The sequence below is a fragment of the Melitaea cinxia genome, chromosome 2 (assembly GCF_905220565.1).
Source record: "Melitaea cinxia chromosome 2, ilMelCinx1.1, whole genome shotgun sequence".
NCBI classification, from domain to species: Eukaryota; Metazoa; Arthropoda; class Insecta; order Lepidoptera; family Nymphalidae; genus Melitaea; species Melitaea cinxia.
In genome coordinates, this window is record NC_059395.1 from 15,247,276 (window position 1) to 15,260,055 (window position 12,780).

A 12,780-nucleotide genomic window follows, 5' to 3' on the forward strand; every position below is an offset into this window, starting at 1 on the left:
GTTAGGAAGGGATGAAGGGAGCCAGTACGCCCGACCCGCTAGTGAATTACGGTCTCAGCGTTTTGGTCAGGAATAGCCGAACAGTTATTAATGTTACCCGTTACTGTTGTATAGGTCGGGAGTAGTAACGCCGAGTTGGCGGATGCACGACATGGACGCACGAGGTCGTGCGATTGTCAGGATTGGCCGTGTCAGCAATAGCACTGTCGTACGCAATTAGAAAGGAATTTATAAACAACAGATGCAACGATCGCGCCACCTAGCACATCGTTCGATAGTCATCTACCCTCATTTATTATATTACTCGAGTTATTCTGACGTGTATAAAACGAATAGTGCAACCGCCGCTAAGGCAGTCTTGGCTCTGGCTTGGCACGATACATTTGTTGTATCCTGCTAGTAGCTTAACCTAGACTCATTCGATAATTAATTTGTGCATACGAATTAATTGTTACATATTATGGCGAATAACTCGAGCAGTGAAGGTGAGCGTTGATACGTATCTCAAAGGAGATCTCCTTAAACCTACACCTGGGTCGCAAGTCCTAGGCACTGCTCTGAGTTACTCCCTATGCCACACGATAGATTGGATCGGATCGCATTACAATTTTGTTATAATCATTTTAAGTACTACCTACATAGTATTGTAAAGAGTGCGAGTATAACCTACGCCCGCGCCCTGCAAATATAGAAAAGAAGCTTCCTATTCAGTCGAAAGACTACATATATAATATAGATATTTTCTCTTTCGGTAATAATTGCGACTTGAAAGAAAAAACACATTTTGAAATAAAAAGCAATTTGAAAATTATAAAACACTGGCTCAATTTGCTTTAAATTTGTTATGTTTTCCCCATTACAGTGCAGATTGTGAACGAGCATTCAGCGAAGTTTATTTAATCAAAACTTAGAAACAGTTTATCTAATAATACACGTAAGGGCAAATTATTAGCTAAGCAATTAATTAAGAAGAAACGAAAATTTTACGAAGTTTAACCCAACAGATTCTCTTATTAAAAAATATGACCACAGAAAATTTTGTATGAGTGTAACAAATAGTTTTATTACATTTATTTTCTAAAACTAAACGAATTTTGATAATTTATAATAAAAAATTAGTACTTAGTCTTAAAGGGCTGTACGATCTTTTTATTTCAAAATTTCCTTGGAATACGATTATTTTTGTAGTTGGCGTACGATCACTCTTTTTGTGCACCTGGCAGCCCTGCTACTGGCCTACAGTCGCGCAGCGCTCAATACGCGCATAATAAAGAGACGGAAAGGTCATGCATGATTCGCAATTTGCGAAATGAATGAAAACAGTGAGCGCATGCAAGAAGCGGAAACATCGTATAAATTAAGTAGGTATACTATGCAACATCGATTGCCGATTACGTAAAATTTGACAGACGATTCGTTTATTAGAAAGAAAAATTAATCAGAAAAAATTACCGAACCTCCCATACTTCAATATTTTTGTCAAACCGAACACCGAACACGGTGCTAAAATACCGAACGGTTCGGTAGAATACCGGCCACCTTTTTTGTAATATATGGTGACGGAAGTGTGGAGCTCCCACCAAACTGCCACACACTATCCACTTAAACCACCATCTGTTTTCCACCGGCACCTTAGTGGGGACGCCATTGGATCGCTTTTGTCTTCTACCACGACGCCCTCTGGCGATGGCCTTTCGGCCCCGTTGGAAGGGACCCTTTACCAAGTCAAGTCAATCCTTAAGGAAGACGAGGTCCAGGAGCATTCCACGGTCTGAGGTCAGGCGACCGTCAGGTCGAGCCTGTCCTCGGCCGCTGGAACGCATCGAGGAACCGAGCAAAGATCCCAGCGCGACCCGGCCGTCACGTGCCTTCGTGCCAAAGGGTCAGCGAGTAAACCCACCCACCCCGTCTCTCCAGTGCGCTCACAAGTCCACTCTGAAAACAGAGAAGTACCCGGAGCGCAGCCTTACTTCCCCCAAACCGACTCATTCGCGACGAGATGAGCTTACCAGACCTGCCCTCCAGCAGTTCAGGGCCAGCCTAGAGACCCACACACCCGTGGAGCGTAACCCAATGGCCTCGGTACTTTTACGCGCTTTCGCGCCTACCCCTGGGGCGCGACCCACAGGCCTCGGCACTTCAGTGCACTCAAAGGTACAATACCCTGAGCGCACCTTTCTCTGTTGGTTTTGACCGTGGGGGTCGTACCCAAACTCAAAATACCAAACACCTTTTTTTTACGCTGGAAAATGCTTTTACGCACTAGCTCCACCGCCCTTAGGCGACGGGAGTGTGGGGCTTCCGGCGCAATCAGGACAGAACCCACTAAATATCAGAAGTCGTAGTAGGAAGTCACGGGGTCACGTTAGCATACAACTGCGACGCCCCGACGGATGGCCACAAGTGCTGTGCGGCTGCTTATGCTTCTAGAGCACCCACGAGCACCGAGAGCGCTCTATAATATCGGGAAGTTGGGAAGGAGGCTACGGTGACATCACCGTAGTCTACTCCGCAGCTTTACGACTGCTGGGAATGCACGCCATCGTCCACCAGAAATTTGGGAAACGGCAATCTCGCCCAATTGTGTGTGACGCTGGTTTTCCAGGGCTAGTGCACACAGCATAGCAAGGAGCCTCAATGCAGTTGCGGGCAATGTGCCCCTCCTTACCGCACCGGTAACATAGTCCACTCCTGTCTATCGTCAAGCGACAGGTCGGGCGAGTGGGCGCTGCTGCAGTTTGACTCTGACGGAGCTCCAGCCGACAAGGAGTCTGCCGGCCTCTGCCAGAGACTACTGGCGCAGCTGTGGCAGCATCCGATGGAGGAGCTTTCGCGCACTTCTTCACTTTGGTCTTCACCAGTCTTCAGTCACCGTGCGATGGAGCGGGTGCTATCTCGACCTCAGCGATGGTCACCGATTCCACGGTTATGTTCGGAGCCAGTGCCCTTCGTGGGGCCGTTTTGGGCTTCTCAGCTGCCTGCGGTGGACAAACTGTCTTTACTGGCAGCAGCCTCACTTCCATGCCAGCAAGGCGGGCATCAAGCATGTGTCTGACCAACGCCAGTACCGAAGCCCAGCCTTCCTCCTCTTTTTCCTCCTGGTCCTGGAGGAGGTGCGCTCCTTAAGCGCATCAACAACCGGTGTTATTGAAGCCACCGCATCCTTCAGGGCCTTAACGAAGGTCGCCTTAAGATTTGAAGACTTCGTCGTCACGCTTAGGATAAGGTCGACCTCCTTCGCAACCTGTGCGCCCAGGACGTCGACGGTGCGGACGTCACTTATATCCAGGCCTATCGCCTAGCGACCCTCTACAATCTCCATCGAACCCGAAGCAGTGCCTCCTGTGCCAGGGTAAGCCTGTTGTGACCCGACTCGGGCGTCAGCCAGTGCTACCTTAGTAAGTCCGGTCGTTTAAGGCAAGACCTTCGGTCCCGTACGTGGCCGCAAGACATGACTTACGACATCTGCACGAAACAGGATTATGTGAAAAGGACGATAAGCGACCTGAGGATTCCTGCCCGCTCTGGCCAAGCGCAGGGTGATCGCAAGCTGGACCCCTCCATCCCCCGTGGTGACAAGGCGCGCAGTACACTGGGGGAGTTTTCCCCCTTGTATGCGCTCACGGGACAACTTAGGTATAATCAGAGCGCCAGAGTGCATTCCCACGAGTCGGTCTGTGATACTGCTGCCCGTCCCGTTGCCCACAGTGCACCATGAGGAGGTCACCGACAATTGGCACCCCAGAATACCGAACATCTTGGCAACCCTGGTCAACACGCTACATCAAGGGTGAGCAACTCGCGGCCCGAATAGAGATTTTGGGCGACCCGCCAGAGGTTTAAAATTTTCAAAACTGTCAATTTTATTATAATAAGGCACACCAAAATTCAATACTTGTACCAAGTCAAGTCTTGTTATTTTCCATCATTCTGTGCTTTTGGCCTGAATATCAATTTTTCAAAATTTTGCGGCCTCCTAGTAAAAAGGTTGCTCACCCCTGCGCTAAATAATTATAATATTCGTACTAGGGGACGTTACAGGAAGAGAAGAACTACCGTAAATCTACGGAATTATTTAAAATAAAATTGAAGTATTCTAAACTTTAAAATATCTGAGTGATAGACAAGACGGTTCTTAGTGGAACGCGGTCCTAGTCTGTCTTGTAAGAAAAAAAGTGTCAATGTCAAATTGCCAGTTACCTGTATTATTGGTGGAAAAATGGCTTTGGCTTTAATTAAAAAAGCCGTTTTATCTAATCCCAATTCCTTGCGTAAAACTGTAGGGATATTTTATAATGTTTCAAGAAACCGTAAGTTTAAGATACGAAAGATTTTTTATTCAATAAATACACTTTTTTAATGTGCTCGTTACGTCATAAAACTTCTAGATTGGAACTATCAATACAAACCTGGTCCATATCCTAGAACTGAAGAAGAGCGAGCAGCTGCTGCAAAGAAATATGGGTTACTTGTAGAAGAATATCAACCTTATCCTGAAGATATGGGTTATGGGGATTATCCAAAACTGCCTGATATTGGTACCGATTCTAAAGATCCGCATTATCCATACGACATACCAGACTTGAAACGAAATTTCAACGAACCAGTAAGATACTTATAAATATTGCTAAAAACTGTGACAGAAATTATCCAAATAAAGTGCCACAAATTAGAGTAAATATTAGACTGGTATATTAACGTTGCATTAACTAGGATTTACCCACTTTGATATTTTAGACTAATAATGTAAAATAAAAATATAAGATATTATCAAGAGTATTGTCTAATATCATTATTCAAAATATAATAATTTTTATATGGGTTAATTTCAATAATCAACCTTGAACCTTTCAAACTGAACTGCATATCTTTTAGTTAAATGCAAATAGAACTCTTGTTAATTATGGTTTAAACTTCTAAGAAAAAACTATTGTTTAGTTTTTAAACCTGTGGGTGTGTCCTGTGTTGTTAAGTTAGTTAATGTTCCATATTTTACACAGGTTCAGTTTTTTATATTAAATAAAGTCAATACAAAATTAACACAACTATAAGAGGTTATTTTTATAATTTTTAGTTTCATGTCAAAGCAGAAATCATTGGTGAAGATCGTTATGATATAAGCATGAGGCCAAGAATTCCTGTGTGGGAACAACTGACTTGGTTTTTGGGAACTGTCGGAGGCTGTTTCTTATTATACTTCTTTTTGGAAGACTATAAGATTGGCAGACCAGTCACTGCTAAACAATATCCACGTGATGGCCCCCACTACTTGTTCAGCGAAAAGTAGGAAAATGAGGAAGATTGTCAATGTAGTGTTTTTAAATATTAATTAAAAAATAAAATGTTATCAATAAATTTGAAATTATTTCTAAATATATTTAAGTATGCTTTTTACCCTTTAAATTGTAAAATTAATATTTATTGTATCTATCTATTCTTTGTCGATTATTTTATTGTATCCAGGAACTTAGTATTACAAAAGCAATAAAACTAGATAAAGTTATAACATTTTATTATTTCAAATATTCGCAAATGTATAAAGTACTTCATGTAAAAGCATTGATATTATTGCTAAGACATACTTTTAGTGGTCTGATGACTTACAGTTATTTATAAATACTTGTAAAATATTCATCTTCTAAATCATAAAGGTCTGCAGCTATGTCGTCACGAAGTGACATAAGTTTTTGATCACACTCTTGCTGTTTTGTGCGGAATAACTTGGAATTTTGTGTTATAGCTTCATTCACTGATGGGAAATCGTTCAAAATTAAATACTGTTTTATATCAGAAACTAACTTCATCAGTGACTCCCCTGCTCTAACTGAAAGAAAGATTGTTTATTTGATTATTACTTCAATATATATATTATTATAGATCACTATGTGAAGATTTTACCAATATTTGCTGCTCTAACTTGCATTTCAAATGTATCTTGTTCAATTTGAGTCATTCTATTCAGCTGGGATTCATTTTCACCTTTAGCCAACTTTATGATTTCTGGAAATGACCTTTACATATTAGTATTGTCATTGTATTGGCAGTTTTAACAAAAAAAAAAAAAAAAAAAACTAGATATATCAGCCATTCTAAAACACAGGCATTAAGATGACTACTACCTTAGAAACAGATGACGTTGTGTGAATGTTAAATGTATTAATTTAATCACTAGGTGCTGCCCGTGACATCGTCTGCGTGAATGCTATACAGCACCAAAAAACACCTACGATTATACCTTTTAAAATAACATTCATTTACCCGTTTCTTCTTTACATTTCATATCTACAGAAAAATCTCATAGATGGTGCTGCTTTAAGATTGTCTTGTCTACTTATATTCATTTAATCATGTTTATCGGCTTAGTTACTTATATTGCGTGATTTTTATAGTGTGAAGTTAGCTTATATAGTATGGTTACTAACATAATAACAACAACATTCAAATATGCGTCGTTAGATTACACGTTGTTACAGAATGCCTTGAAAAAATAAAGGTTCTCTGCTCGTTCCCTGTAGGTGGTAGCGTAATAATATGTAGCCTATATGTTGACCTAACTTCTTAATAATATTCGTGCCAAATTTGAAGTAAATCCATGCGGTACTTTTCGAGTTTATCCCGGACATACATACAGACAAACAGACAAAAATTCTAAAAACCATATTTTTGGCTTCGGTAACGATTGTAGATCACACCCCAAGTATTCTTTTAAAAAAATATTCAATGTACAGTTTTGACTTTCCTACCATTTTATTATATGTAAAGATTTACAAGAGAAGAGGTTAATTTAGTTTTTGTCACAATTTACAATTCTCAATTGTTAAACAGTTTAATTTATCATGAATTGGTTTTTACTTCGGCCTATCGCAGTCCACTGCTGGAAATAGGCCCCCCCAAGTTTGAACCATTGAATCAGTTACATGCAAGTTAATTTTATTTCGTTTGATGTTATAAATCTAACAACTATTTGATACTCAATTATTTGATATTCATGCTCCTTTACGTCCAGTCAAACTTAAACATCTCCCTGCACCATGGTTAACCGAAGATATTAAGGCACTTATGGTTAAACGCAACACATCCAAGTCGAAATTTAAGCTTAACCCTACTGAAGATAATCTCACTAAATACAAAAAGCTACGGAACCGATGCAATAGACTCTGTAGAGATGCACAATGCAATTTTATAAATAATTCCATAAACAACAAAAGTACTTCTGATGTTTGGAAGTTTCTGAACACATTAGGGATTGGGAGGCAACGTGATAATATTTGTAAATCAACTGATCTTGACACACTCAACAACTATTTCACCACTGTTGATGTTTTGACTTCTAGTATTAGAGACAATACTATTGCTGAAATTTCTCTTCAGTCAAAAATAAATAATACTCCATTCCGTTTTCATTCTGTCGATATAGAGGATGTCTACAAGCATGTCCAGGCTATTAAATCGGATGCCATTGGTTGTGATGGAGTGAGCCGACGAATGATCACTCTATTTATAAACACAGTTCTTCCTATCATTTGCAATATTTTCAATCATTCTCTTTCATCTAATACTTTTCCTGAATTATGGCGTCTTGCTCATGTCATTCCTATTCCTAAGCTTTCCAACCCCTCCTCACACACTAATTATAGACCGATTTCCGTGCTACCATTCTTGTCCAAGGTTCTTGAAAGAATCGTTCATAAGCAACTAACGCACTACTTACATGACAATAATATCCTCAGTCCTTTCCAGTCTGGTTTCCGCCCTGGGCACAGCACTGTTTCGGCTCTTGCTAAAATATGTGACGACATGAGGCTTGGGATTGATAAGCAGATCACAATTATTGTTCTATTAGACTTTTCGAACGCATTTAACACTGTTGACCATGACATTCTCCTCGCAATTTTCGAAAACTTAAATTTCTCACCAGATGCTGTTAATTGGTTCCGTTCCTATCTTTATGATCGCGCACAAAGAATTCGAACCATTGACAAGCTCTCTTCATGCAGCCGTCTCAGAGCTGGAGTATCTCAGGGTGGTGTTCTTTCCCTCTTCTGTTCTCCATATTTATTAATTTTTTAACTTATATTCTTTCTCTTCCTTTTCATTTATATGCTGATGACTTGCAGATCTATCTGACAACTCCTGTTGACGATATGGCTACAGCAATTGGTCGTGTTAACCAGGAACTTGCAGTTATATGTTCTTGGTGTAAATCGTATGGACTGTCGATAAATCCTAATAAGTCGCAAATTTCCATAATAGGTAATTCTATACAGATATCCAAAGTAGATGTTTCCTATCTTCCTCCTGTCTGTTTTGGTGGCTCGAAATTAGAATTTCATGATATTATCAAAAATCTAGGCCTTATTCTAGACAGCACACTTTCTTGGAGACCTCAAGTTGCTGAGATCAGTCGCAAAATATATGCTGCAATCGGCACATTGAGAAAGTGGAAAAATTTCTTGCCTATCAAAACTAAGATATCACTTGCCCACACACTTCTTTTCCCTATTCTTGATTACGCTGATGTCTGACCTGTCCGAAACTCTCCTTAATAAACTTGAACGCCTTCAAAACATGATCATCAAATTCATATTTGGTTTAAGAAAGTACGATCATATCTCAGATTATCGAGCACAGCTTAACTGGCTTAAAATAAGAGAACGCCGCAACTTACATCTTCTATCTTTTCTCTACTCTATCCTTTTCCATCCCACTACTCCCCCATACCTAAAAAAATGTTTTACTTTTCTAGGCTCGGACGTGCCCAGTACGTTGGGCCTTCGTTCTCAGGGTGACAACAGACTTAAACATCCTATATCGCACAGTCAATGTTACAGCAAATCTTTTTGTGTTAAGGCCGTAAAACTGTGGAATCCCGCGAGACATTCGCCAAGCAGAGTCAATTGATATTTTTAAACGACGTGTTAAAAAACATTTTCTATCTACATATCGTTAATAACATTTATTTATATGATATTTATATATTATTATTTGTAAATAATTATTGTTAATGTATATCTTATGTATCTAATTATTTTTTTATGCATATTATTATGTAAATATATGTATGCCTCAGTGTAATTATGTATGTGTATGTTATATGTATGTATGTATGTATGTATATATGTGTTTTACATTATATAATAAAATATTTACTTATTTACATGTTTTTTTTTTCCTTTTTTTTAATACTTATGTAAGTTTATCATATCGTAGTTTTTACCTATTTATAATTGATCTTTACTCCTTAATTTGTGCACACCTTAACCGCTGCTATTGTATCGTGTCCTGTACCCAAAGGTTATCTGGAAGAGATCGCTATTTGGCGATAAGATCGCCTTTGTACATCTTCTATTGTGTCTTTCTTTATATGTGTCTGTATTTCGGTGTACATTAAGAATAAATAAATAAAAAAAAAAAAAAAATCTAACAACTGTAAGATTATTTATGTGATACGACTTTCAAGAGTTTTACTATTGGTGGTAAATAAAATCAATTTTTTTTTTATTATCCAGAATGATGGAATTCTGTTGAAAAGATGAGCAAAATCTAAAGGTACAAATACACCTCATATAAACAGTGATTATAATAAGTTACAAAAAATATACAAGAATAAATAAACCAATTAACGTTTTCTTTAAGACTTACAACTAAGGTTATAATCAACTTTTTGCATCACTTACCTTCAAAATTTTCTAGCATACTTTTAACGTCTTCTTTAAGCCTCGTCGTGTAAGATTTTAGTAATGCCTCTTTGTTCTGTGGTAAATTTCGATGCATCTTAATAGTAAATTAAAGAGCCGTAAATGTAAAATTGGTGCCTATTCAAAAATTTATTGACCACTGTTGCCTTATACAGTAGAAAATGTTACGTCCAATTTAAACAAAAATCCAATCACAGTTGTGTAGAAAAATTATTTCAAGTTTATCTTTAATTGTTGTAACAATAAATAACTTTTTTTATGTCTGTGTCTTAAAACAATCAAGAACTCAAGACAATAACAAAAACAATATTCTATAATGTTGTTTTAAAATTTATCCCCAATAGGGAAAGGCAAAGGACTATAATCCATACAGCCTAGTCTGAATTTGTAAGTTTCGTTCTGATATATCAAAAGGCCGGAGCCAAGTCTGAAGTAACTTTATTGTTCTTCTGATTCGATGACTGGTAGAGTAAGGCCGAAACCAAGTCTGAAATTTCATATTTTCGTCTACTCTTCTTTGTCTATAAGTGATAGGCGAGGTCGAAACCAAGTCTGTAATAGGCCGAAGCCTGAAATATCAAAATAAAATTTCACATCCGATGAATGAAGGTCCTGATCCTGTTTCAAATATCATTGATAGTATTGCAAATAAATTCAAATATACTAGTATAGTTATCCAAATTACTCAATAAATCTTGTGTATTGCGCGGGACATTTTTTGGTCCAGAAGTTGATAACAAGTTGGCTATAAATAAGAGGCGTTCCAGATTAAAAGCGGAGCATTCAAAAAATATGTGATCTAAAGACTGTGTAGAGTTGTTGGTGCAATGTGGGCAAACGGGCGATGAGATGATACGCATACGATTCAAATGTGCATTAAATCTGCAATGTCCAAATCTCAAGCGGCATAGTATTGTATAATATTTTCTGCTTCTATGTTGATGCGATTTAGTAAACCAAGGACTTTTTCCAATATCTTGATTTATCTGAGCATACCAAGATCCTTTTCTTAACAAGGTTTGTCGCCAAAGATCACGCCAATCAGATAGGATTTTTGATTTAATAGCAACTAATAGATCAGTGTATGAGCAATTCTCAAAATAATGCTGAATGATTATTGTATTGCTGTCCCATAAATTGACTTAATTTTTTTAAATGGTAGAAAAATATTATGTTCAAGATAATAATTAAATAAATAAAATCACTGAATTACTGTTTACATTCTTGCTTTCATTCTTATGACAAATTGATAATTTATGAAAAAAAAACAAAAAAAGATAAACTATTGAGTGTGCAAATGTATGGAGAGTGATGTGTCCCATTTAGCAGTGTATGACTTTCTATAGGTTTTTTTTTTAATATTATAGGCTGGCATTTAATTTTATGATGCTATTTTACGCTGTTACTATCAATTTATCACTCGAATATACAATTTTGCGAAAAACATTGCATATTTTAAAAATAAATATATTTTATAACATGTCTTTAAAAAGTTCCTTTTGCGTTTTCTTATTTTGTTACGTGGTTTATGGAAAATATATAAAAACAAGTTAGTAGATTATGGTTTTCTGTGAAATGGCAACATTTAAGAAGAACGAAAACCTAAAATTAGCATTGCCTTCACTAGGCGGATTCATTTGAAAATATCGTTTCATTGTGTGGTCCTCGCCGGATTCAAAATTTTCTTCTTGTTTTGTAACTGTATTAACAAGGGTAAGTTTATAATTTTTAATGTTTATAGTGTTAAGAATTGATAATTGTTTATTACATTTTTGATATCTTATCACCTACAGTCGATTTTATCAGATTTTATTGTAGAAATAGATGAAATAAAAGTTATGGTCTGTGTTCGTTACTTCCTCTTTGGTTACTTTTGTTTGGTTATGTATAAGAAGAATATGAAGTAACAAAATAGGAAAACGTAAGGCAGAGTCTACATTGCATTTTTACCCAACTATAGCACAATATAAGGGAGGGTTATTTTTGCCTTTATGTCTATAACTATTTAGTTCTTTTCTCGAGTTCGAGGTTCTCAGTTTGACCTGTATGTTTGTATGTATGTACGTATATATGCTTGTCCGCGATTTTCTCAAAAACTACTGATGCTATTTGGATGGGGTTTTCACCATTGGGTAGCACATTTATTCAAAGTATAAGCTTTTGTCGGATTTCCAATGATTTTTTTTTGTGTTTAAGTGGGTTGTAGGTGGCTTAGATTAACAATTAGACCCAGTAAGTAGGTTTGGCACTTCAATCGGGTTCTAGGGTTACAGTCTATTTTACGATTTTTTGTTGTGGTTTTGAGTGTGGTTTCCTGAATTCCCCTGATAAAAAACCCTCGCTAAGTTCCTTCTCAGCTGAGCTGTGTTTTTGAGGTCACAATAGATTTTTGTTTTAAGTTGACCTGATTGCCTAGGAATCTTCATGATATTAAAGAAAGTTTGAATTATAATGGTTGAGATTGTACCAGGCGCTTCCAATAGGGTGGACAAGACAACGTCTGTCAAGATATAGCTGTCTATTCATATATAATTCAGTAGTTCCTTTCAATAAATATGCAAATTATTTTACTAATGTTGTTAATTAATCTGTTTTTACACATGGCGGAATGAAGCAGGTATATGCGTTTAGGATGAGATTTTGTTTCTTTATTTTTTCGACTTAAACGTAGTTAGGTAATTACTAAAAATCATCGTTATTAGCTAGCTTTAAATGTAAAAATAATTATTTGCAGTAAATTCAAGAATGCCATTAACAAATGCAGAAAAGCAGAGACGCTATAAAGAGCGCCTTAAACAAGATCCAGAAAAATTTGAATACTACAGAAAAAAAAATTTAGAGAGAATTAAATCTAAATATAAATATAAAAAAGTTAGTGAATTAAATGATAGAGAAAAATCGGAGGTGAGAAGAAAATGGCGGGAACAAAAGCGACAGAAGAAAAAAGAGAACAGCACTATAGAAACAGTTACACCTACCAGTTCTGAAATAACAAGTACTGCTAGCGACATCACTGCAATGTCAAATGTCAAAAGTATTCAAAGATCTAGAAATATGTACCGAAAGAAATATAATGCATCTC

At 37.2% G+C, this 12,780-nt stretch overlaps 2 protein-coding genes across 2 annotated transcripts; one reads left to right on the plus strand and one right to left on the minus strand.

The window, feature by feature from the left end:
* Window positions 1-4,143: 4,143 nt before the first annotated feature.
* Window positions 4,144-5,503, plus strand: LOC123665738 (NADH dehydrogenase [ubiquinone] 1 beta subcomplex subunit 8, mitochondrial). Its single transcript, XM_045600003.1, has 3 exons — window positions 4,144-4,310; window positions 4,389-4,606; window positions 5,075-5,503. The coding sequence occupies exons 1-3, from the start codon at window positions 4,220-4,222 to the stop codon at window positions 5,285-5,287; spliced, it is 522 nt and encodes a 173-aa protein (XP_045455959.1). The 5' UTR covers window positions 4,144-4,219; the 3' UTR covers window positions 5,288-5,503.
* Window positions 5,496-10,010, minus strand: LOC123665747 (mediator of RNA polymerase II transcription subunit 22). Its single transcript, XM_045600011.1, has 3 exons — window positions 9,678-10,010; window positions 5,899-6,000; window positions 5,496-5,824 (listed from the first exon to the last, which is right to left on the minus strand). Exons 1-3 carry the CDS (start codon window positions 9,772-9,774, stop codon window positions 5,607-5,609), a joined length of 417 nt encoding a protein of 138 aa, XP_045455967.1. The 5' UTR covers window positions 9,775-10,010; the 3' UTR covers window positions 5,496-5,606.
* Between the last annotated feature and the right edge of the window lie 2,770 nt (window positions 10,011-12,780).